This window comes from Nyctereutes procyonoides, unplaced genomic scaffold, assembly GCF_905146905.1.
Source record: "Nyctereutes procyonoides isolate TBG_1078 unplaced genomic scaffold, NYPRO_anot_genome, whole genome shotgun sequence".
Lineage (NCBI taxonomy): Eukaryota > Metazoa > Chordata > Mammalia > Carnivora > Canidae > Nyctereutes > Nyctereutes procyonoides.
In genome coordinates this window covers 21,188,604-21,214,579 of record NW_026575048.1, presented here as the reverse complement: position 1 = coordinate 21,214,579, position 25,976 = coordinate 21,188,604, and the positions used below count along the sequence as shown (strand labels likewise).

Below are 25,976 nucleotides of genomic sequence, written 5' to 3'. Positions count from 1 at the left end.
CCCAGATCAAGTCCCACGTCAGGCTCCCTGCATGGAGCCTGCTTCTCCCTCTGCCTGGGTCTCTGCCTCTCTCTCTCTCTCTCTCTCTCTCTCTCTCTCTGTCTCTCATGAATAAATAAAATCTTTTAAAGAAAAAAAAAGACTGCAACTTTATTTTTGTCATAAGATATATACGTCTTTTTTGGGTATGTTTTTTTATTGGAAGACTGCAACTTTAATTTTTTTCCCCAAAGATTTATTTGAAAGAAAGAGTAGGGAGAGGGGCATTGGGAGAGAATCATCAAGCCAACCCCCTGCTGAGTATGGAGACTGACCCTCGGGGTGGGATTGGGTTTCTCTGTCCCACCACCCCGAGATCATCACCTGATCTGAAACCAAGAGCCAGACACTCACCCAACTGAAACACTCAGGTGCCCTAGAAGACTGCAACTTTAAAATATAACACTTCTTTGACATAAAAAAAAAAGTTGCATTTATTGAGCACCTTTTAAAACTAAGAGTTTTAAATGGACTCTTTCCCCTCTTTTTCCTGGTAACTTCAAAATATCTGCATTCCTTCTTTCCTGGCTCCAAATCTTGCCCCACACTTGTTTTTTTTTTTTTTTTTTTTCCCTTTCTTGGATCAACTTTTCTACCTTTAATCACACACAGGAAAGAACATAGTAATATCAAAACTACTGAGCTGCTCTGGTGCCTGGCTGGTTCAGTTGGTACCCTGTGCAACTCCTGATCTCCAGTTTGCGAGCCTCATATTGGGTGTAGAGATAGCTTAAAAATAAAATCTTAAACACACACACACACACACACACACAGTGCTGAGCTTCTAAGGACAATGTCTTATGAATAGTGTAATATCATCAGAAACAGGACGTGAAGTAAGTACATAGCGAGTCAAAAGCCTGAGGAGGGCAGGGAAGCCTGGGAGGACCAACTTCCCAACTTCTCACCTTCCTCTCATTCTCTCTTCACTTAATATCTTGCATATGCAGATTGAATTTCTTAATCTGTGGTCGGTCACCCTCTGGGGTTCTTGTATTTCCAAGGCACTATGAATTTTCTATGAGCATTTTAAACCTTTCTGCTTTAAGTTTTACAATATGTATGTTAGCCTATTTTGGATCATCTGGATTAACACTTTATATTTTGAGTGATCTTGAGTTTATGTTTAACAATTAAACTAGTGTCACATTATACTCTGGAGTTAACTTTTTAATTTTAAGGCAATGTTGCCTGGCCTGGGGAGTGGGGGTGTGGTGGCCCAGGAATCCCTTGGGACCTGTAAGAAGTATGTCTCAATGGTTCACGATTTTTCATATATGAAAAACACTGACTTGAACTACCTTCTCCTGGGACACCTGGGTGGCTCAGCAGTTGAGCATCTGCCTTTGTCTCAGGGCTTGATCCTGGAGTCCTGGGATCCAGTCCCTCTTCAGGCTCCCTATATGGAGCCTGCTTCTCCCTCTACCTGTGTCTCTGCCTCTCTCTGTGTGTCTCTCATGAATAAATAAAATATTTTAAAAAACCCTACCTTCTCCTGTTTTCTCCTTTCTCCCATGAGAAGTAACTGGAAAGAGACTCATGAGAGGCTAAAAGAAACAAAACTGTTTTAAAAGTGACTAGTATTTGTTAGTTTATCTTCAGTGCTCGATCAATTTGGGAGCTAAGAAAATGTAAGCAGTCTAGTGGTATTTTAAATAAAGCAAAGGTGATATTGGGATACATAACTGAATATGTGTAGGAATTGCCAAATGCTTATTTTCTATGTACAACAAACCAATACCATGCCTTTATCTCTTGTTGTTGGATAACTTTGGCATGTATTTTAAAGGCTTTATTTACTTAGAGAGTGTAGGTGTACCTGTGTGAGCAGGGGAGGGGGCAGAGGGAGAAGCAGAGAAAATCTCAAGCAAACTCCCTGCTGAGCAAGGAGCCCGACTCCAGGCTTGATCTCACAATCCTGAGATCATCACCAGAGCCAAAATCAAGAGTCAGATGCTTAAATGGCTGAGCCACGCAGGTACCCTAGCTTGCCATATATTTTAGATAACTTTTTAATCATTGGGCCAGCCCCTAAAGTAAATGTTCAAGATCTTCATCTGTGATGATGTTTGATTAGTTACATTTTTGAAGCTAATAACTTAAATACTCAGGAAAGTCAATCTACTAAGATAATATTTTGGAATTTAGTTTAAAAAAATTTTTTTGCTCGCTATCAAAGTATGATATCTTTGTGTCCTTGGAAGTATATCTTAGTAATTTTGGGGGACATGGGAATGGAGTAGGGAGAGGATAATCTTCATATTCTTTGTCTCTTTTCCCATGTCTATGAGCCCCCTTACCATCTCCTTTACCCCTGAGACACCACCACCTTTCCAGTACCTTGCTGTTTCCTTGAGTCATATTTTTCCACTTTTTTTTGTCTATTATTCATTTTGTTTCAGATCATCTACTTTTCAAATAATTTCAAATAATTTAATGTCATTTCCATCCGATATTTATATTTTTTAAGGACTTCTTTGACAGAGAAAGAGAGAACAAGCAGTGGGGAGGGGCAGAAGGAGGGAGAGAGAGAGAGACAGAAGCAGACTCCCTACTGAGCAGGAAGCCTGACTCAGGGCTCAATCCCAGGACCCGAAAATCATGACTGGAGCTGAAGGCAGATTCTTAACCAACTGAGCCACCCAGGCACCCCTCCATCCCATATTTAGCGTGCATGTAGATATTTAATAAACAGTAGTCTGTGGTTGAATAATAATGCATTTATGAAAACTCAGTACTTTGTATTCAGCAACTTTTAACCTTAAAACAATTGGAAAAAGTAGATATTGTATGTTTGTTTTCCAAGAGGAATTGAGCCAGAGAGAGAATTAACAACTTGTGAAAGACCACATACGTTAATACATGTCAAAAATCATGTTTTTTTCACAATGCCACATTCCATCATTGGGGGGGGGGGACTAATTTCATGTTCCTGTTACTCTGCTGTGTACAGAGATCTCATCTGGGTTCATTACAACCTACAGACCTAATTAGCACCTTCTACCCTCATGGCCTAACTTCAATGTTTTCAATGTTTAGATATCTAGTCACCTTAAACTAAACCCATCATTTTCTTCCAAAACTAGTACATACACACCACCCATGCCACACCATTTCCTTTTAATGGCTCCACCAATTTTTGTCATTCAGGGTCAAAACCTTGGTACTATTTATTCATCCAACAAAGACATTGAGCACATACAAGGATTGTGCTGTAGATGCTGGGGTATACACTAATAGTTAAATCTGATAGTTTTTTTGCCTTCATAAAGGCTTTAGGAAAGATAAACACATGGGGAACCCAAATTAGTATATGGTTATGAGAGAAAACTTCTTGGAGGATGACAAAGGGTGGATATGGTGGTGTGTTTCGCAGGTAAAGGCATAGGAGAAAGCATTACTTTGGAGGAATCCAAAGATGTACTGCTGAAGCATTGAGTTGTAGCGGAAATGGAGAGAAAGTGGGATGTTAGAATTAGTTCAAGCATGAAGCGTCCGGTAAACTATGTTAAGGAATTTGGACTATCTGAAGAGCCAGAGGAAGTATAAATTAGTTTTGAATTTTAAAGGAATCGAATTGGGCAGCCCAGGTGGCTCAGCGGTTGAGCATCTACCTTCTGCCCAGGGCGTGATCCTGGAGTCCCAGGATCGAGTCCCACATTGGGCTCCCTGCATGGAGCCTGCTTCTCCCTCTGCTTGTGTCTCTGCCTCTCTCTCTTTCTGTGTCTTTCACGAATAAATAAAATCTTTAAAAAAAAATAAAGGAATCGACTTGCTCATAATTTGGAGGGTTTCTCCTTTTTCTTCCATTCCTTGACTCCAATCTGTTACTAAATCCTGATGATTTCTTGTCTCATTTGTTCATCTCTGTTCCCATCTACCACCTTAGTCCCAGTCCTCATCTCACGCTTCGATTAAGAGCCCTTTAAACCAGTTAGTGTTCAGACTTTCTTCCTTCAGTCTACACTGGACACAAAGACTGGACTAACAGTCCTAAAATGCTACGTCAGGATAACTGTGAAGTCCAAGTCACCCATCTTGGCGCTAAAGACCATCTCTCCCTTATCTAATAATACTACTCAAAATCAGTTCCCAACGATGTCAGCCAGCTTCCTCAAAAATCCTCCCAAATGGAGTTTACATGCTTCTCTCACCCCTGCAACCTTGTAACATTATTCTCTTCTCCCAGGCATAATGCGTTCCGGGGCATCCTGAGGACGTCAAGCAATAATAGCTCGTCCTCTGCTCCTTTGATTTCTTCTCACCCAGCAGAGACTGTTCTGCATTGTGTTAACTCCAGTGATGTTACAGATTGAGGATTTCATTTTCTTTTGTCAGAATAGACTCTCTAAAGCCAGGTACTTCGTGCACTCAGAACAAATACTAGTTAACTTTAATCGAGGCGAATGGGGCAGGTTTGCGGAGCCCACTAGGCACGGGGTGGGGAGAGGGGGCTGAGACACTGGAGAATGGATCGGAAGCGCCGGGCCCCACATGAAAGAGCTTCGACAAACACGCGAGGGGCCGGGGTAGGGGAGCAGAAGCAGGGCGGGGTCGCGGGGGACAGCAGGCACCAGCCACCGGTTGCGGGTGGCTGGCGGGGCCGCCCGGGGCAAGCTGCGGCGGTTGGTAGGCGTGGCCGCACCAGTCTCGCGGGAGCGGCGGTTGGGCGGGCCGTTGTCCCCGCGGGCGGGGCGCGTTGCTAAGGAAATGACTGCCCGCAGCGCCGTGCTGTGCAGTGCCGCGCCGCGCCGGCCGGGCGGGGTCTGGAGTGGCGCCGTTTCCGCTTCCGCTCCCTCTCTGCTCCCGTCCCGTTACCGCCTCCTGGCCGGCCTCGCGCCTTTCACCGGCACCTTGCGTCGGCCGTGCAGCCGGGCCCGCTCCTGCCACGCGCGCCCCCGGGCTCCGGCTCCGGCGCCGGCACGGGTCGCGCCCCGCTCGCCTGCCCCTGAGGCTGCCGGCCAGCCGCCGCCATGGGTGCCTACCTCTCCCAGCCCAACACGGTGAAGTGCTCCGGGGACGGGGTCGGCGCCTCTCGCCTGCCGCTGCCCTACGGCTTCTCCGCCATGCAAGGCTGGCGCGTCTCCATGGAGGTGAGGCGGGAGAGGCCCAGAGGCGGGCCGCTGCAGGGCGGGAACCTGACGGAGAAAGGGAGCGGGGGGATGGGGTCATCCCCGGGGAAGGGTCGGTATCGGGAGCCTGCAGCTGCGGCTGCGGCAGCAGTTTGACGGGCGGCAGCGAGTGGGCCCGGGGCCGAGAGGGAACTGCCGGTGCTTGAGGACCGTGTGCTGGTGGCCAGTTTAGCGGCGAGAGCTCGGCCATGTGGGGAGAGGCACCTTCCGCCCACTGACCGCCCTCTCCCTGTGCCTTCGCGCCAGCGTCTCCTGCCAACCCAGCCCTCCAGGCTCATAAACGGTGCGAGGTGTAGTGTGGGAGTGAAGATGAAAAGAGGCGCTATTTATTCACTTACTTTTGCGAGGACGAGGAGAATAGATGGGCATGACTACTTTTTTGTTTTGTTTTCTTAAATATGTGCTGTGAGAGGCCTCTTTGGACGAGCAGTATGACAGTGAAAGGAAGCCTGGGCAAGTAGTCTGTTTCAAATTCATTCTTGAACACCCAGTTGCTTGGCTCTTGGCACTGAATGTTAATTTCAGAAGCTCGATCTGACCTCCAGGAATTGTCAGTCGTTTGTATTCTCTTCAGGGCCTTTTACGACCTTTGGCAAACTTGAGTTGTGCCAATCGGTATCATTCCTTTTTTATTATGCTTGATATTTTTTTCCTCGGGATTTTTCTAAAACTTACTCCGTAATTGTCATTTGTCTGTGCTTGTTGTAGTTTATAGTTTCCTTGGTGTACAGTCATTCCATCATAGCCTATAAAGAACTAACCTATAAAGAAGGGATTTTTCTTTTCTAGATTTCTTTTGGATAAAAGAGGTGGAAAATTTCTGGATAAAGAGTAGTAGTATTGGGCAAAATGGATGTAAAACTACAAGGAAGAACAGGGAAGACCGTGCAGGAAGGAAAGGGAGAAAGACGTATGTAAGACATGTCTTTGTGAAGAGTGTTGTGAGATCTAAGCAGAAGGGCCAGAGAAATGCTCTAATTATTTCTGGGATTAAGGGTTTATCTACTTACTAGGTGGGCTTCAGGTAACAGCCTAATACTGTCTCCCTTGGGAATTTCTTCAAATCCCTCGCTCCTCCCTGTGGTTAGCTCTGGAATGACAGTATAAACTTAAATGGTTGGTTCTCAGACTCCAATTTTATATTCACAGCCGACTTTAAACAGTTCTGTCATTAGGTATAACATTTCAGGAATGAGGGGAATCCTATAGTTCATCTCATGTAGTTTGGCTCCCAAGTTTTATAGCTGGGAAGATGAGGCCCAGAAAGATTAGGACACTTGTGCCTTGGTGGAAAGAATCTGTGGGATGAAATTGTTTGAGGCACTTACTGGACACTATTATCATCTGTGTCAACATGAAGTATAGCATTCATATTTTAGTGGGGTGCTCCGTATTGAGACTCCTGGGTGTTTGGTAAATATAATTGTATGAATATTAGAAGTATCTGGATTTTGCTTCAAAAGAAAACCCTTAATGTAAGCCTGGGTCTGGGTTAGTTGCTAGTTCATAGATTCCATTTCTATGGCATTTTCTGTTAATATTGTAAGATTGGAGGTGACGCTTTCATCTTAGAGTAAGGCTTTTCCTTCAGGTTTCTTATTCCTTATTTTCTACTTCTGCATCGTGGTTTTTCTGGGGTTTTTTTTTGTTGTTGTTGTTTTGTTTTTGTTTTTTTTTTTGTTCTCTTTTTCCTAGTTTTCTTTATTAACTGAGTTGCTTGGATATTTAGTTTTCCAAGTTATTTGCCCAGTGAGTCTGTTCTGTTTGCTTCTCTGCAGGGTATTTCCCTTTATTTTGGTTTCTCCTTTGGTAATTAGAAAATGACTTTTTTTTTTTTTCATCAGCAGCTGTTTGGTTTGTAGAGAACTTGTTAGACTATTCCTTATATCCTAATCTTTCTCCTGATAGGTAACCTGTTTGGGTTTTAAAATCTTCCTATTATGCTGTTTCTGAATTTACCTTTGTTTGAATGGTTACCTTTAATCAAATCCTCTTGAAGTCCTATTTGGGATCCTTTGCTGCTGCATGAATCCTTTTGGCTTTGCTTCCTTTCTCTCCAAAGCATAACATAGTTTCTTTACTATGACAAGAAAATAACTATGATTTGTAGCCTCTTAAGTGAATCTGCTCTTTTCAGAAAGTGTACACACCTGTTCCTCTTAACCTTTAAGGCTCAATTCCACCTATTAAGTCTATTGACCTTATTTTCTTGGTCCTAATGATTCCTTTGAGGTAAGTTTATGTCAATACACATTACAGAGGTTGCTAAAATCCTAATTGATGCACCTAGATTCAGTCTTAGAGAGTACTGTTTTACCCCTTCTCTTGAGGCAAGGATGGCAACTATCAATAGCTGGCATTTTATACTTTCTGCCTCTCTCCAGCCCCTCTTGCTGTGGAACCAGGGTGTTTTGAGGAGGGGTAAACAAAATACCACAGTTGATGTTCCCTTCCCTTCTTCCTTCTTCATGGTTTGGAGGGACCCTCAAGCTGGTTGAGGTATGTATTTTGTGGGTTAACAGGTAGGTTGTGGAAGGGTGCCTGAGAAATACATATGGAAAGGCTTTGAGTTTTTGGTGGCTAATAAGTCCAATCTGAAAATGCTTTTAGTTGATACAGTCTTAAAGGGACATGGGTACTTTAAGTTTTGGGTTGTGAGATTCTCTTGGAAGTGACAAAACTACTTTTTTGGGGGGAGTTAGGATTTTTTTTTTATATGGCTTTTAAAAATTTTTTTATTTATTTATTCATTGAAAGACACAGAGAGAGAGGCAGAGACACAGGCAGAGGGAGACGCAGGCTCCATACAGGGAGCCTGATGTGGGACTCAATCCCGGGACTCCAGGATCACACCCTGGGCGGAAGGCAGGCGCTAAACCGCTGAGCCACCCAGGGATTCCCAGGGGAATTAGGATTTAAAAAAAAATTCTATGAATTATATTTGCCTTCTTTTAAACAGTAGTATCAATATTAAGAGTATACTTTTGAGAAGGTGGCTGTTTCCTACCCTATAGAAGCTGGTTTATTAGTGGTCATATAGGGTCATCTAGAATTGAAGGTAGAATAATGCTAAGCAGAAAATTCTTAAGATACCTACATGACAGTTTCAATCATTATATAATGGAGCAAAAATATAAAATGGGATACTACAAGCATTCTGTGGGGTTCTACTTAAGAGATGGTATCTGATGCTGAAGAGCATTAACTGATCCTCAGATTAATGCCTCATCTCTATATCTTAAAGCACTTTTTATTTACTGAACCAGATCAGAATTCTTTTGTATGGGATGCAGTTAAGCAACTTCTATAAAAGGACATTCTTTTCGTTTGATTAGCATGTGGTACCTTTTCTTCAAAATTCAGAGACCATATCAAATGATATCAAATGTATATCCATGAATATGGAGAAATTGTTTTCTATTATACTATTCCTTTTTTTTTTTTTTTTTTTTTTATTTACTTATGATAATCACAGAGAGAGAGAGAGGCAGAGACACAGGCAGAGGGAGAAGCAGGCTCCATGCACCGGAAGCCCGACGTGGGATTTGATCCCCGGTCTCCAGGATCATGCCTTGGGCCAAAGGCAGGCGCCAAACCGCTGCGCTACCCAGGGATCCCCATTTTTTTATTTTTTATTTTTTTTTTTTTTTTTATACTATTCCTTTATAAGTTCTTAAGCAACTGGAAGTTACAATCAGAATTTATTCCTTAAGATTTCAAGAATATTTTACATAAATTATTTCAGTTGCCCAATCCTGTAGCAGATGTTACTACTGCTTCACCCCGACCCTCTATTGGGTTATCATCTTGGAATTGTACTTTGAGAGGTCAGGTAAGGAACTGTACTTTGAATTTGAGTGTAGAAGTTTTTTTTAATTTATTTATGATAGTCACAGAGAGAGAGAGAGAGAGGCAGAGACACAGGCAGAGGGAGAAGCAGGCTCCATGCACCGGGAGCCTGACGTGGGATTCGATCCCGGGTCTCCAGGATCGCGCCCTGGGCCAAAGGCAGGCGCTAATCCGCTGTGCCACCCAGGGATCCCTGAATACTGATTTAAAGTGGAGTTGTTTTCTATTTCCCTTTAGAGCCTGTTCAAAGATGGAGTCTATTAACTTTAAATCATATACAGTATTTTAAAAATTATATACAGATTTCTTTTTAAATAATTTTATTGAGAGATAATTCATATACTGTATCCATTTAAAGCATACATTTCAGTGGTTAATATATTCACAGAGTTGTTCATCCGTCACCACTATCCATTTTAGAACAGTTTTATCACTCAAGAAGAAAACTTGTAGCCATTACCAGTCAGTCTCTGTCCCCCCCCCCTTAACCCCTGGCAACCACCAATTTATATTATATCTCTATGGATTCACCTATTTTTAACATTTCATAAAAATGGAATTATAAATGTTATCTTTTATGCCTGCCTTCTTTTACTAAACAATTTTTTTTTAAGATTTTATTTATTTATTCATAGACACAGAGAGAGAGAGGCAGAGACACAGGCAGAGGGAGAAGCAGGCTCCATGCAGGGAGCCCGATGTGGGACTCGATCCCGAGTATCCAGGATCACACCCCAGGCTGCAGGCGGTGCCAAACCGCTGCACCACTAGGGCTGCCCTAAACAATGTTTCTTATTTTTAAAAAAGATTTTATTTAAGAGAGAGGGTAAGCAGGATGGAGGGTGGGGGTGCCAGAGGGAGAAGCAGACTCCCCAGTGAGCAGAGAGCTGAACCCTGGGCTGGATCCCAGGACCCCAAGTCATGATCTGAGCTAAAGGCAGGTGCTTGACTGAACCACACAGGCACCCCTCTAAATAGTTTTTTTTTTTTTTTTAATTCATGAGAGACACAGAGAGGGAGAGGCAGAGACATAAGCAGAGGAAGAAGCAGGCCCCATACGGGGAGCCTGATGTGTGGGACTCGATCCCAGGACTCCAGGATTGCGCCCTGAGACAAAGGCAGGTGCTTAACTGCTGAGCCACCCAGGTGTCCCAAGATTTTATTTATTTATTCATGAGAGGCAGAGAGAGAGAGGCAGAGACATAGGCAGAGGGAGCAGCAGGCTCCATGCAGGGAGCCTGATGTGTGACTTGATCCCACAACTCTGGAATTGCTCCCTGAGCCAAAGGCAGATAGATGTTCAATGGCTGAGCCACCCAGGGGTCCCTAAGTTGTAGTTCTTAAATATTTTTTATTTATTTATTTTTATTTATTTATGACAATCACACAGATAGAGAGAGAGAGGCAGAGACACAGGCAGAGGGAGAAGCAGGCTCCATGTACCGGGAGCCCGATGTGGGATTCGATCCCGGGTCTCCAGGATCGCGCCCTGGGCCAAAGGCAGGCGCTAAACCGCTGCGCCACCCAGGGATCCCTAAGTTGTAGTTCTAAGAGTCATTCATGTTGTATCATTTATCAGTACTTCCTCCTTTATTATGGCTGAATAATATTCCATTGTATGGATATTTTGTTTATCCATTCATAAGTTAATAGATATTTGGGTTTCCACATTTTGGCTATGATGAATAATGATGCTGGGAACATACATTTACAAATTTTTTAAAAAAGATTTTATTTATTCATGAGAGACACACAGAGAAAGAGAAAGAGGCAGAGACCTAGGCATAGAGAGAAGCAGGCTCCATGCAGGGAGCCTGATATGGGACTCTATCCTGGGACTCCCGGATCACGCCCTGGGCTGAAGGCAGGTGCTTAACCGCTGAGCCACCCAGTCATCCCCACATTTACAAATTTTTATGTGGAAATAAATTTTTATTTCTCTTGAATATATTATAGGAGAGGAATTGCTGGGTCATATAGTAACTCCATGTTTAACATTTTGAGGAGCTGCCTAACTATTTTCCAAAGTGGTCGCATTGTTTTGCATTCTTACCAGCAATATATGAGAGTGTTAGCTTCTCTAGAGCCTTCCTACACTTACCTTATTATAGCCATTATAGTGGGGTGTGAAATCATATCTCATTGTGATTTTGATTATATTTCCCTGGTAGCTTACGATGTTTGAGCATCTTTTCTTGTGTTAAACGCCACTTATAGATCATTGGACAAATGTTTGTTTAGGTCCTTTATCTCTTTTTATTGGGTCATCATTTTTTGTCTTTTTATTGTGATGTAAGAATTTTTTATATATTTTGGATATACAAGTTCTTTATCAGATATGATTTTCAAATATTTTCTCCTATTCTGTGGGCTACCCTTTTGCTTTTTTGGTTTGTGTCCTTTGAAGTACAAAAATGTTTAATTTTGATGAAGTCCTGTTTCTCTATTAAGAATTTTATAGTATTAGCTCTTACGTCCATTTTGGGTTAATTTTTGTGGATGGTTTAAGGAAGAGATCCAATTTCATGCTTGTGCATGTGGATATCTACTTTTCCCAGCTTTTTGTTAAAAGGCCTGTTCTTTCCCTCACTGAATTATCTTGGAATCATTGTTAAGATCATTTGACTATAAATAATGAGGGGTTATTTGGACTCTTAATTCCATTCCATTGATCTATGTACTTATTGTTATGTCAGTACCACACTGTCTTGGTTATATAGCTTTGTGGTAAGTTTTGAAATTAGGAAGTGTGAATTTTCCAACTTTGTTCTTTTTCTCATTTCTTCTTTTCTGGGTCCCTTGCATTTCCATATGAATTTAGGATCAACTTGTCAATATCTATGCAAAAGGCATTTGGAATTTTGAAAGGGATTGTGCTGAATCTATAGATGCAGTTGAGGAGTATTGCTACCTTTAACAATATTAAGTGTGTAGTTTTCTTGTGATGTCTGTGGTTTTGGTATCAGGATAATATTGGCCTTAGAATGAGTTGGGAAGTGTTGCTTCCTCTTCTATACATTGGCAAAGTTTGTGAAGAATTGGCATTATTAATTTCTAAAAAAATATTTGGTGAAATTTACCAATAAAGCTGTCTGAGACTGGGCTTTTCTTTGTGGGAGGTGTGTGTGTGTGTGTGTGTGTTTGCGTGCGCGCACGTGCACGTTTTAATTATTTTATGTTAAGTTGTGGTAAAGTATACATAACATAAAATCTACCATCTTCACCATTTTAAAATGTACAGTTACTATTAATAAGTACATTCACACAGTTGGGCAGCCAATCACCAGAACTATTTTCATCTTGTAAAACTGAAACTCTATACCAGTTAAATAGCTCTCCATTCCCCCTGCCCCCGGCAACCATTCTACTTCCTATTTCTATGAATTTGAATACCCTAGGTACCTCATAGAAAGACACATTTGTCATTTTGTGACTGGCTTCTTTCACTTAGCATAATATCCTCCAGGTTCATCCATGTTATAGCATGTGTCAGAATTTCTTTTTAAGGCTGAACAGTATCCATTGTGTGAATATACCACATTTTGTTTATCCATTCATAGTTGTTTCTACATTTTGGGTATTGTGGATAAAGTTGCTGTGAACATGGGTATACAGATATATCTTCAAGACCCTATTAAGTCCAAGACTAAGGTGTTTGCTGAGGGCCTACTTTCTGGTTCATAGATGTCTGTCTTCTAAGCTGTATCTTCAAGGCAAGGGAATTCTTTGGGGTCTCTTTTATAAGGACACTAATCTCATTCATGAGGGCTCCTCCTTCATGACCTAATTACCTCTGAAACACCCACCTCCAAGTAGCATCATGTTGGGGATTACATTTTAACATATGAATTTTAAGGAGACACAAAATACTCATTCTTTGGCATTGAAGTAATATATGGCATATAATTTTAAAAGTCATATAATTTTAAAAACTAAAATGTAGTTTGCTTCCCAGCCACCTTTAAACTTTTTATGTTGGCTTGTAAAGATTGAGGTAAATTTATGTATCATAAATATAAATGGTTGATCGTCTAGTTACATAGGAACATTTGTGGATGTGTTTATGACCTTGGGAGATTAACATGAGGCAGGATAACCAGGATTTTATTAATACAGATCCATTGGTTGTTTAGAAGGTCAGAAAGTTCTGTATGACATATGATTTTAAGTAAGGCAAGGCCCAAGGGCCCTGACTCAGGTGACCTGTGTATACTGAGTCATCTTCAGACTATCAGCAGTCATTGTGTTATGATACATCTCTAGGTTTAGGATAGGAAATGAAGGAGGCATCCATAAGGTATTTGTCCTGAAGCAGCCGGGAACTCAGCATCATAAACAACATGGAAGTCCTACTATGTTGCAGAACATAGTTTTAGGCCCCAAAGCTGTAAAGAAATTTAGTCTTTGTTTTCAAAACTTACAATATAGTTTCGGGTCTAAGACTCTTCTTTTCTTCCATAGAATACGAAATAACAATGCAAGATGGTATATGCTGAATAACCATATTATTGGTAGAGACAGTAAATATTAAACGAGCTTAGAGAGAGGAATGATCATGAGTATTGGTGTGATTAAGAAAGATTTCTTGGAGTTGATGAGACTAACTGGACCTTAAGGAGAGCGTGTAAGTGGGAACAAAAGGAGAGGAAAGTAGGAGAAGAACGAGAAGGAGAATGATGATTAGAAGGAGGGGTAGGAGGAAAGATTCTGAGGCATGCTTAAGTACTTTGTTGGGGTGGAGTGGTCAGTGTCAAGAGTGGAGTAGTTTCTTCTTTTGGGGAGTTGTATGAAAATTAAGAGATTAGGTTATAGAGATGGGTAGGAATGATGATTGAGTACCTTAAATTGCCTGTAAGTTGTGTAGAATCAATCTTAACATCCAGTAAAATCCATTGAAGCTTTTAGCAATAAAGTGTTACATTGGAAAGGATAATCTGTCATCTGGATATGTGTAATATGTGGGCTGGATTACAGGGGCAGAGAGTAGAAACAGGAAGGAGATAAAATGCTAATAAGAATGAAGTAATCCAGGAACAAAGTAATGAAGGAAAACTTAGTAGGACTTGGTGATTGGATGGTGGAAGAGAGCCAGGAAGTCAAAGGGTGGACTGGTATTAAAGTGTTGCCTAGGAAAGTTAAGATTCCATGAATAGAAATAAAACCTACAGGGGAAGTTCTGATTTTTTGAAGACTGCTGAGTTTCTGTTTACATATATTAAGTTTGAAGTGAAGGGACATCTTGTAGAAACAGGCAACTTCACAGAACCCAAGAGAATTTTAAAGAAAGCCAACATTTAAAAAAAAAAAAGGAAAGCCAACATGGTTTTCACTGTTTTATTTTTTTTTTTAATTTTTTTTAATTTTTTTATTTGGTTATGACAGTCACAGAGAGAGAGGCAGAGACACAGGCAGAGGGAGAAGCAGGCTCCATGCACCGGAAGCCCGACGTGGGATTCGATCCCGGGTCTCCAGGATCGCGCCCTGGGCCAAAGGCAGGCGCCAAACCGCTGCGCCACCCAGGGATCCCCGGTTTTCACTGTTTTAATTACATACACTATTTGGAAAAAAATGAAGCCTGCAAAATGACTGTTTGGATTGCTGTTATGGTTACTGCCAGCTTTGTGAAGTAAAGATCTTGAAAGAAAAGGTTTTGAGATTAGAGGTTTAAGAGGAAGTATAAATCTAAAAAGAGGAGATAATTTTTTTAAAGTTTTTTTTAATTTTTATTTATTTATGATAGTCACACACACACACAGAGAGAGAGAGAGAGAGAGAGAGAGAGAGAGAGAGAGAGGCAGAGACACAGGCAGAGGGAGAAGCAGGCTCCATGCACCGGGAGCCCGACGTGGGACTCGATCCCCTGTCACCAGGATCGCGCCCTGGGCCAAAGGCAGGCGCCAAACCGCTGCGCCACCCAGGGATCCCCAATAAATGGTTTAATACAGGCTTTGTTGAATTAAAAAAGGGGGAGAAACAATGCTTTGGGAGGCAGAAGTGAAAGAGAGGTTAGGTAAAGCTGTAGAGAGATTTTGAGGTAGAATAGAGATGATGAGGTAGTTCTTGAAATACGACCTTGAGCTAAGTAAAGCAAGAGGTTAGCTCATCTGTTAAGAGTGAAAGAAGAGCATTGAGAACTTGAACAGTGTGGGAAAGGTTTGTGACTGACTCTGGTTAATATATTTAAGCGTCAATGCAGAACACGTGAAAAAAAAATAGTGCATGGAACTAGGGTGCACAATCAACATGATTTCCTGACATTTTATGACTAGCAATACTTACTGGCTCTGATTCAGGGGTAAAGAAAGCAGTTGGTCGGGTTATACAAGGTTGGATGAGTTTTTCTCGATTGCTAAGAGACAGTGTTGAAATACTTGGCTCTGTCTCAGAAAGGTCAGAACGAAAGAAAAGCAAGGGTAAAGGTAGGGAGGCTCTGAACAGAGATGCAAAGGGGGAAACTAAAGTGCTTTAGAGAAGGTAGAACAGTTCCAAGTGATAAAATAGATCCAGAGCCTTACCAGGAAGTAGAAGAGAAGGTAATGTGGAGTAGTCCTAGGAAATGAGACCTCAAGATATAAGATGAATCATTATGGTGGGCATTCCTCTTTGAGACTAAGAATAAAGAAGAAATATTTGAGCTAGGTGCTGAATTTTAGAGCAGAATATATATATATTTTATGTTAAAATCCAGCTTAAGAGGAGTTCTACATATCTTGTAACTACACCACAATAAGGCAATAAGGGTAAGGTAACTATTCTTATTCCATATTATAGGAGAAAAAATGGAGGCACACGTAGAGAGATACCTGGCAAGAAATTATGCAGTATATCATAGTGTGGTCACTTGAGGACAGTTCATAGGTTCATTTTGTCTTCATTATCATTCAAACTGGAACATTATGGCATATTGTAAAAAAATTTAAATGTTAAAATACAGAAAATAGTTATTACCCAACTCTTACTCTCGATTACAGTTTGATCTGTGTTGTGGTCTTCCAGACCTAGCATATACATACAAATGCTTTTTATATTTTTCTCCTTTTACCACTTTCAAATGAACACATATTCATTTCTAATAGCTACATTCTGTTGGAGGGATGTACCACTTATACTCTAATCTCTTCATGGAAATTTGGATGTTTCATAATTGTTTTTTATTATAAATAATGCTATAGTGAACATTCTTATACATACCCTTGTACTCTTATTACTTCCATAAAATAAACTTTTAGAAGTCCAATGACTAGATCAAAGGGCATGGACAGTTGAAATTTTCATACGTATTACGAAATTGTGCTCCAGGAAGGCTATACCAATTTATATTCCTGTTGATCAGGATATGAGAATGTGTTTTTACTTTCCTCCTGTCACCACTGGTTATCTTTTTCATTATTCTAATTTGCACACAAGGATATTTCCTTGTCTTTAATATTCATTTCTTTGCTGTTTTTATCATATATTCATATATGAAATGCATCACATGGTTTTGTGAGGAACAGATGAAGTAAAAAAAATGATTTGAATAGAGGTGTGGGTTCAGATGGGTTTGCATCTCATGGTACAGCTGTGATTTTATTTATTTTTTAAATTTTTATTTATTTATGATAGTCACACAGAGAGAGAGAGAGGCAGAGACACAGGCAGAGGGAGAAGCAGGCTCCATGCACCGGGAGCCCGACGTGGGATTCGATCCCGGGTCTCCAGGATCGCGCCCTGGGCCAAAGGCAGGCGCTAAACCGCTGCGCCACCCAGGGATCCCACAGCTGTGATTTAGAGTGGCATTGCGGGACAGAGTCTGACTGTCCTGTTCCACTGGGAAGGAGTGGACAAGAAGACTGCTCTTCTCTCCCCTCTCAAAAAGTGGAATTAGTTGGAGCAGTTTCTCACATTTTAGTGATACATTGAGTCTTTTTAAAACATTTAACTTACTTTTGAAAAAGCTAAACATTCCCGTGGCTCATCTCACTCCCATCCGTCTACACCCCCCCACACACACCAGTTAACTGCTTTTCTCTAGTTTTCTGTGTATCCATGTAGTATTACAGTATGAAAAGACAAGTGTCTATTTCTATGGTCTTCTTACACAAAAGCCGTTTGCTAAATATATCATTCTGTACTTTGCTTTCCTTCTGCACTTTACTTTCCTTATTTAACAAAATATCTTGGAGCTCCTCCATGGATCTTTTTTTTTTTTAAAGGAAAGCATTACTTGTGGAACTCCAGAGTTCACTAAAACAATTTTAATTTAATGTTACTTAAATGAGTACAAACAGAACTGGGCATAAATTCCATGCCAACAAACCACACTACACAATCAACAGAATTAAAGTCAACATTAATATGACACAGCTGTTTTGCTGATAGTAATTAGATCTGGCATGACTTAGGTAGTGACTGCTGAAGTACAGTTTTTTATGGCTTCAACAAGCCTGTACCACACTGTGTCCCATGCCAATTCACTTCTCCCACCACTTTTCACTAATCCAACTCAGTCCTCTATTCTACCTTTTCTTTATTCCATAGCACTATCATCTTTCCATAGGACTTATATCATGCTATATGATTTAACTATTTTTTTATTTAACTATTTATTGTATTTATTGTGTATATTCCTTATGAGATTTTAAGTTTTTGTTGTTTTTTATGAAGTGCAGGTTTCATTTTATTCACTGATACACCCCAAACACCCAGAACTGATCATGGCACTTAATGGATACTCAGATATTTGATGAAGGAATAACAAATTCTTAGAGAAACACAAGATGTCCTTTGGTCTATGGTGCTCTCCAGGTCTTGGGGATGAAGCTTAGAAGTGGTTGTTGATAATTTAGATAGGCTTTTGAGGGCCCTCCATGGCAGCCCCTTAGATTCTGGGACACTTTCTCCTGGAATCCATCAGAGGGATATACAAAGTAGTTATTTTTCCATTCTCTCATTTGCTACCTTAAAATAGTTTTTATTTTTTAGATTTGTATAATGAAGGCATAGTCTTATTTCAGGGACAACAGAAGAATCATCGTACTGATTTCCTAACTATTGATACTAGAAAATTTTAAATGCCCGAAAGAGGAAGGGGAACCATTACCTTACACAAGAATAATCAATCAAAGTAAATAGTTGATTATATTCATTTTGTTTGTAGAAATACCTGAAAGGGAGGTGAAGTTGTATTCCAAGATGGGGCAGAGTAAGCTGCAGCACACTCTCACCTAGGTTCACCAGTCTTGGCTTGAACTGTGGCATGGTCTGGAATATTTGTTTGGGATGTTAGAATGTTATTAGAAGAATTTGATCAAGCCCAGCCTTCCAACCGCAGTGTTGCTACAGCAGGACCATTGCAGACTTCTCTTTAGGTGTGCTGTGCCATCAGTGTTGAATGATTTCTTATTTCCATCTCTGGGTAGGCGGTGGGAAAGCTGATTATTTGGGGCATTGTAAATTCCAGTTAACAAATACTAAACACAGTGTAGCTTAATATCATTATTTGTTGGGAAGATTCTTTTGTAAATGTATCCTCAGCATAGCCTGAGAGTAACTACTGAATGAGTTAAACTTTGAGAGAAGAGGGGAATAATTTGATTAAATGGGGCTTTGGGGAGTGGTGGTATAAGTGTATATATAATTTTACAAATTTTAGTGCTTTCACTTAGGTTGTTTTAGGATTCTCCTAGAAACTTTTTAGGTTGGTAATGCTCTCAGGTCTCTTTTTGCTGTCTTCCCTAACATTTTCTTCCTTGAAATTCACTGATCCAAGTGAATGGGTCTGGAAGTGACTTTAAAGATCCTTTATTCTGGTTCTTCCCATAGTTGCCACAAATCCAAAAGGGTCAGGTCTAGAGTTCCAACAACCAAACATTCTGCCATCTGGACTGAGATCTCCTAGGCTGAGGCTGCTAGACTGCAGAGGTAGTGACCTGATTCATCTCTCTCCCTTCCTCCCTCCCCCCTGCCTTTCCTCCCCTACTTCCCTCCCTTGCCCCCCACCCCTTCCTTTCTCCCTCCGCTGTATTTCTTTTCTTATTTTATCATCCCATTTTCCTTTCTTATTTCTAGGCCATGTAGGTCAGCCAGGGAAGGGTTAGTGAGATTAAGGCATGAAGGCGATCCTCACAACCTGAGGTGCCCAAGGAAGGACATCTTTTGACCTTGAGAAATGCTAATTATGTTCTCTTTTTTCTAGGATGCTCACAACTGTATTCCTGAGCTGGACAGTGAGACAGCCATGTTTTCTGTCTATGATGGACATGGAGGTAACTTTTGTAGATCATATGGGTGACATTTTGAACCCCATTTCCAGACTTTAGGGGGCAAGAATAGGTCTTTTGTTCTTTTCTAAGGTTCTGGTCCTAAGATACCATTTCCTCCCAGTGCTGTTTTTCTCCGTTCTGCCAGTCTATCTTCCTAAAGGATGTTATATTGGTTTATAATCTTAGCAGGCCTTGTTTTAATCCAAAAAGCCTCTTTCTACATTAGAATTTACTTTTTTTCTACTGAGAACTAAGTATACAGGTGAGAAAAGACAAAAGGTATATTAATATAGCCCTGAGAGGGTTGATGGTAAAATCCATTTTCTGGATCAGAATTTACTAAGCAGCAGTTGTCTTTCAGATAGGTTTCAGTTATAGAAGATGTCATTTCCTTGACCCTTGGGGTTCTCTCCAGTATGGCATGTAAATACTATATCACTTCATATGTGAGAAGCAGTGCTCTGGGTGATCTTACCTTTCTTCTAGGGGAGGAAGTTGCCTTGTACTGTGCCAAATATCTTCCTGATATCATCAAAGATCAGAAGGCCTACAAAGAAGGCAAGCTACAAAAGGTCTGTTTTTTGTAGTGCTCCTTCTCCGCTTCTGTATAGGCTTTCCCTTATTTTACAGTCCTTGGCTTTTCCTTTCTTGTTGCCATTAAGCTGCTGCTTATTGTATTTCTTAAAGAATTCTATACCCCAAACAAACTTATTCCCACTTGGACCTTTTTAGAGCTGCTTCATTACTCCCAGGTCTCTGAGCTGTTTGTTATTTATATGTGAGTGTCTCCTCTTTGGTGGTCCACACTGTAATTTGCATGCCATCTTTGTACCCAGATTGTATATAGGCGATTCATTTTGTACCCATTGTACTTTTTCCTACTTTTGCCTCATACTTTTTGGCTTATGTCCAGGCATTAGAAGATGCCTTCTTGGCTATTGATGCCAAACTGACCACTGAGGAAGTCATTAAGGAGCTGGCACAGATTGCAGGGCGACCCACTGAGGATGAGGATGAAAAAGAAAAAGTAGCTGATGAAGATGATGGTGAGTGTGGCATCCCTTGTTTGAGAGGAAATTAGCATTTTAAAGAACTCTATTTTATGTATATATATTTTTTTAAGGTTTTATTTATTTATTCATGAGAGACACAGAGAGAGAGGCAGAGACATAGGCAGAGGGAGAAGCAGGCTCCCTATAGGGAGCCCCATGTGGGACTTGATTCCAAGACCCTGAGATCATGGTGTGAGCCTAAGGCAGATGCTCAACCACTGAGCCACCCAGGCGTCCCAAGAACTCTTCTTTAATATGTATTTTTTATGTGTCAATTCTAAGAGAGGATGACTTCTTACGGACTTGGGGAGTCCTCACTTTAAAGAACTCTTATGTTCTCCTATATTACATGAAGTTATGAAAGGAGAAAAAAACCTTTGTACCTTGTGTCCATAGTTAGAAGCATTTTTCCATTATTTTTTGTCATTGTGATGAGGTCTCTCTGGTTCCTGTTTACATTTATGTGATTTTTTTTTTTTAAGATTTTGTTTATTAACACAGAGTGTGTGTGTAAACGCATACCACAGAGCACAAGCAGGGGAAACAGCAGAGGGAGAGGGCAGGCTGAGCAGGGAGCCCAGTGTAGAGCTCAATCTCAGGAGTCTGGGATCATGACCTGAGTTGAAGCAGACATTTAACAGACTGAGGTACCCAGGTGTTCCTTTATGTGACCTTTTTTCAGCAGCCAGTCAGTAAGCCTGGGCTGTAGGCCTCACACTAGCATTGTGGGCTTCCTGGGTCCTCAGCCATAAGGACGTTTCCAACTTAATAATCAAGAATGTGAGGTGAGGGATCCCTGGGTGGCGCAGCGGTTTGGCGCCTGCCTTTGGCCCAGGGGGCGATCCTGGAGACCCAGGATCGAATCCCACGTCGGGCTCCTGGTGCATAGAGCCTGCTTCTCCCTCTGCCTGTGTCTCTGCCTCTCTCTCTCTCTCTGTGACTATCATAAATAAATAAAAATTTAAAAAAAAATTATAAAAAAGAATGTGAGGTGATAAAAGAACTACATTAACTAGTGTTCCTTTGACAAAGAAGAGGGTGAAAGACAAAGACCAAAGGAAGTCTCTGCAGGCAGATATTACTTGAGAAGGAAGCAAAAGGGTGTTCTGAGACTTGATAGGTGAGGAGAGCCTTAGGAGTGAGTGGTGGTGGGGGAGTTGGAACTCAGGCTGGAAGGGCTATGGAGCTGGGAAGGGGGGCTCATTCCATGAAGAGTGGCATGGGGATGCTGATTCAGCCTTTTCCCCGCAGTGGACAATGAGGAGGCTGCACTGCTTCACGAAGAGGCCACCATGACTATTGAAGAGCTGCTGACACGCTACGGGCAGAACTGTCACAAGGGTGCTCCCCACAGCAAATCTGGAACTGGGACAGGGGAGGAACCAGGGTCCCAGGGCCTCAACGGGGAGGCAGGACCTGAGGACCCATCTAGGGAAACTTCTTCAGAGGAAAATGGCCCCACAGTCAAGGCTCACGCAGGCCTTTCCTCCAACTCTGAACGTGGGACTGAGGCAGGCCAAGGTGGTGAGCCTGGCACTCCCACTGGTGAGGCTGGGCCTTCCTGCTCTTCAGCCTCTGATAAGCTGCCTCGAGTTGCTAAGTCCAAGTTCTTTGAGGACAGTGAGGATGAGTCAGATGAGGCAGAAGAGGAAGAGGAAGACAGTGAGGTAAGGGCCTGTGGGAGCAGACAGCTGCTGAATCTGCAGAGAGGGCCTTTTTGGTCACCATGCATAGCTGTTGGTTCTTTTCTTTTTTCTTATCTTCTTTTTTCTTTTCTCCTTCCTTCCTTCCCTTCCTTCCCTCCCTTCCCTCCCTTCCCTCCCTCTCCTCTCCTCTCCTCTCCTCTCCTCTCCTCTCCTCTCCTCTCCTCCCTCTCCTCTCCTCCCCTCCCTCTCCCCTCCCCTCCCCTCCCCTCCCCTCCCCTCCCCTCCCCTCCCCTCCCCTCCCCTCCCCTCCCCTTCTCCCCTCTCCCCTTCCTCTCCCTCTCCCCTTTCCTTTCTCCTTTCTCCTTTCCTTTCCTTTTTCCTTTCCTTTTCCTTTCCTTTCATCTGTACACCCAAACATGGGGCTTGAACTCATGACCCCAAGATCAAGAGTCACATGCTCTCCTGACTAAGCCAGCCAGATACCCGAACTTCAATTTTTAGATCAGGCCCCAAGACCTACTATATACCAAGCTTTTCTTGAATTCATTATTTCCACCAACATAGGAACCCTTAGCCTTTGAAACTCTTCCTTTGTTGGAACTAAAACAAATAGATCTAGTTCTAGCCTTTCAGAATCTGTCTCCTAGTGAGAGAACAAGGAGGTTGTTACTTTGGATATTTGGGTATTTCCTTCTCTGGGCCACTTATTTTCTGGCCATGATGCTGGAAGGTGCTTTTGGCTGAGATTCCTGGCTTTCGTAGGATTTCCTCCCCGTGAGTGCTGAACCCAGTGAGTGCTGAACTCAGCTCAGGAGGATATCAGTTATACCCATCTAGCCGTCTCCCCTCCCCGAGACTTTTCTATCACAATCATACAGTTGGATCTTTCAGTGCTCTCAGAATCAGTGTTCAGTCAGGGCCTCTTGGTTCTGAGTATGAGTTGGGGGGAGGGGGGCAGGGGTTCATCCCAGTCTCAGCAGCCTGGGATTATCCCTCTGGCAGGAATGCAGTGAGGAAGAGGATGGCTACAGCAGTGAAGAGGCAGAGAATGAGGAAGATGAGGATGACACTGAGGAGGCTGAAGAGGACGAAGAAGAAGAAGAGATGATGGTGCCCGGCATGGAAGGCAAGGAGGAGGTGTGTAGGGAAGGGGAGCAGCAAGTTTAGAAAAACCAAGAGGCAGATATGATTCCCTTGATTGTGATTTGGGGACAGGTAATCCCCTTGCTGGCTTACTACTGAAGTCCTGGTTATGGGGGGATTTTTGCTATCAGAGGAACTAAGTCTTTAGGGTACGGTTAGCTCAGAATAGAGAGCATGTTCTAGTCTTTGGAAAGATTAAATCCATGCCCCTCCTCTTTGTTAAAGTTCTCTTTGTGGTCCCAGTGAGAGGAGAAAGCATAAAGTGAATGGTCAGGGGAGTACCAATGAGGAGTTTGGGTCCAGAAGCTCCCATGATGCTCTCTTTCTTCCTCTCAAGCCTGGCTCTGACAGCGGCACAACAGCGGTGGTGGCTCTGATACGAGGAAAGCAGTTGATTGTAGCCAATGCAGGAGACTCTCGTTGTGTGGTATCTGAGGCTGGCAAAGCTTTAGACATGTCCTATGACCACAAACCGGAGGATGAAGTGGAGCTAGCACGCATCAAGAATGCTGGTGGCAAGGTCACCATGGATGGGCGAGTCAACGGGGGCCTCAACCTCTCCAGAGCCATTGGTAAGGGACACGAAAGTGTGGGAAAGATTTCTGGGGTCTTATTCTCTCTTCAGACTACCTAGTGGCAAACTTTAATCTTGATAGGCCCTTGTACCTTTCCACGTCCTTTCATATCTATGGCTTTTGTCTGTAAAATATTTCCATGAGATAGGTAAGATAGCTGTCATTTTTGGATGATTAAAAAAAGACAGGTTAGTGACCTAATAAGGTTTAGTAACCTGAAGATAGGGCTGAAACTAGAAAAACTAGAACTCAGTTTTCCATTCACTTAGATTATGGAACTTTGTAAAGAAGGGAAGTGAATGGCAAGGGTTGACCAGCTTCGAGGACAAGTCTTTGGGGATTGCTTAAACTATTCATCAACCAGCCGTTCTTTTACTTCAGGAGACCACTTTTACAAGAGAAATAAGAACTTGCCACCTGAGGAACAGATGATTTCAGCCCTGCCTGACATCAAGGTGCTGACTCTCACTGACGACCACGAATTCATGGTCATTGCCTGTGATGGCATATGGTGAGCACCAGTGGAATGCCCTAAAATTCCCTTTTTTATGCAGCATTACTTCTCTTGGAGGGCTCTGAGCTGGTTGGCTTTATCATCTTCTAACGACTTGCGTTCACCACTTTTCTCAAGCTGCTTTAGGTTTAGAGCCTAGGCAGACATCTTGATGTAAAAACCCCCAGGCCTAAGGCACTCTGTAGGGGTTTTTATTGGCCCTGGGGGCCATCACTTCTCTCTACATTCCTCTATTCTGCTTTGGTGAGACTAAAGAAGAGTGTATTGTTTTTGACCCCAGGAATGTGATGAGCAGCCAGGAAGTTATAGACTTTATTCAATCAAAGATCAGTCAGCGTGATGAAAATGGGGAGCTTCGGTTATTGTCATCCATTGTGGAAGAGGTGAGTGCCTGGGTGGAGGAGAGAGGGCGCCTGGTTTGCATAGCCAAGGTTTTATCTTTTGAGCCAAGACCAGAGCTGGAAAGTATCACTAATTACTGACAGATGCCAAACCTGACTAGAACATTCGACCTTCCTTCATTTCCCTGACTTATCCTTGTGCATTATGCACTAGCAAGTGGCCTGTTTTGTGACATCTGTTGCCTCTTCCCCTCCTTCTGCCACCCTGTCTTCAGCAGGGTCAGTCCTCTTGTGGGAGTTTAGGTTCCTGGGAAGGTTATTCAAATCCTGAAGCTGAGCCACCTACCTTGTCCCTTTTGTAGCTGCTGGATCAGTGCCTGGCACCAGACACTTCTGGGGATGGTACAGGGTGTGACAACATGACCTGCATCATCATTTGCTTCAAGCCCCGAAACACAGCAGAGCTTCAGCCAGAGAGTGGCAAGCGGAAACTGGAGGAGGTGCTTTCTTCTGAGGGGGCTGAAGAAAATGGCAACGGTGACATTAAGAAGAAGGCCAAGCGGGACTAACGGGTGTCTGAATCCCTGCCCACCTAGACTGTTTTCTGAGCCCTCTGGACCTGAGACTGAGTTTTGTCTTTTTCCTTTAGCCTTAGCAGTGGTTATGAGGTGTGCAGGGGGAGCTGGGTGGCTTTATTCAGCCCATTCCAAAGAGGGCTCTCCCTCCACACAGCAGCCTGGGAGCCTCTGCTGTCTTCCCCAGCCGCCTCCTTGCTCCTTGGGGCTCATCACCGGTTCTGTGCCTGTGCTCTGTTGTGTTGGAGGGAAGACTGGCGGTTCTTCTGGTTTTTACTCTGTGAACTTTATTTAAGGACATTCTTTTTTATTGGCGGCTCCATGGCCCTCAGCCGCTCGCACCCGCTCTCTGTTGTACACTTTCAATCAACACTTTTTCAGACTAAAGGCCAAAACCTAATTGTGCCAATGGTGTCCTTTATTCAATACTGCTGCCCTGTCCAGCCTACCTAGAATTCTTCAGCCCCAGACTACCTCCTTGGTGGTGTGTGTGTGTGTGTGTCTGTGTGTGTGCGGGCGCGCGCGCGGGGTGGGGGTGGGGGTGGGTAGGGTGGGGGGTGGGCAGAGAGGGCCCAAGTTATTGCAGCTCCCCACGCTGCTGGGCAGACTGGCCTAGCGTCGCGGCTCATCCTCACTCCCTTTCGGAGTCAGGAATAGTTTCCTACTTCCTCCAGGTAGGGGTTAGGACCAGCCGGGCAACTCAAGACTGAAAGCAAGGCCAAGGGCTTCTCTGGCCCTCCTCACCCGCCTGGTTTCTATCTCATTTCTGATTGGCTCGGCTGCTTTTCGTCACAATCACTTCCTGGTCACGCTGTGGACGTCTTCGCCGCTTCTGCTTTCCGCGGACTACATGTCCCGTGTGGCTT

General features: G+C 42.7%; 1 protein-coding gene across 3 annotated transcripts; it reads left to right on the top strand.

Moving 5' to 3' along the window:
• Positions 1-4,811: 4,811 nt before the first annotated feature.
• On the top strand, positions 4,812-25,515 carry PPM1G (protein phosphatase, Mg2+/Mn2+ dependent 1G). Of its 3 annotated transcripts, none has more exons than XM_055327596.1 (10): positions 4,812-5,132; positions 19,198-19,267; positions 19,751-19,836; positions 20,178-20,310; positions 21,568-21,983; positions 22,965-23,099; positions 23,443-23,677; positions 24,062-24,191; positions 24,475-24,577; positions 24,898-25,515. In XM_055327596.1, exons 1-10 carry the CDS (start codon positions 5,013-5,015, stop codon positions 25,102-25,104), a joined length of 1,635 nt encoding a protein of 544 aa, XP_055183571.1. In that variant the 5' UTR covers positions 4,812-5,012; the 3' UTR covers positions 25,105-25,515. The 3 variants fall into 3 exon arrangements, with proteins under 3 accessions (XP_055183571.1, XP_055183573.1, XP_055183574.1); XM_055327598.1 differs by lacking the exon at positions 4,812-5,132 and adding an exon at positions 7,599-7,670; XM_055327599.1 differs by lacking the exon at positions 4,812-5,132 and adding an exon at positions 18,903-18,923.
• The last annotated feature ends 461 nt before the right edge of the window (positions 25,516-25,976 follow it).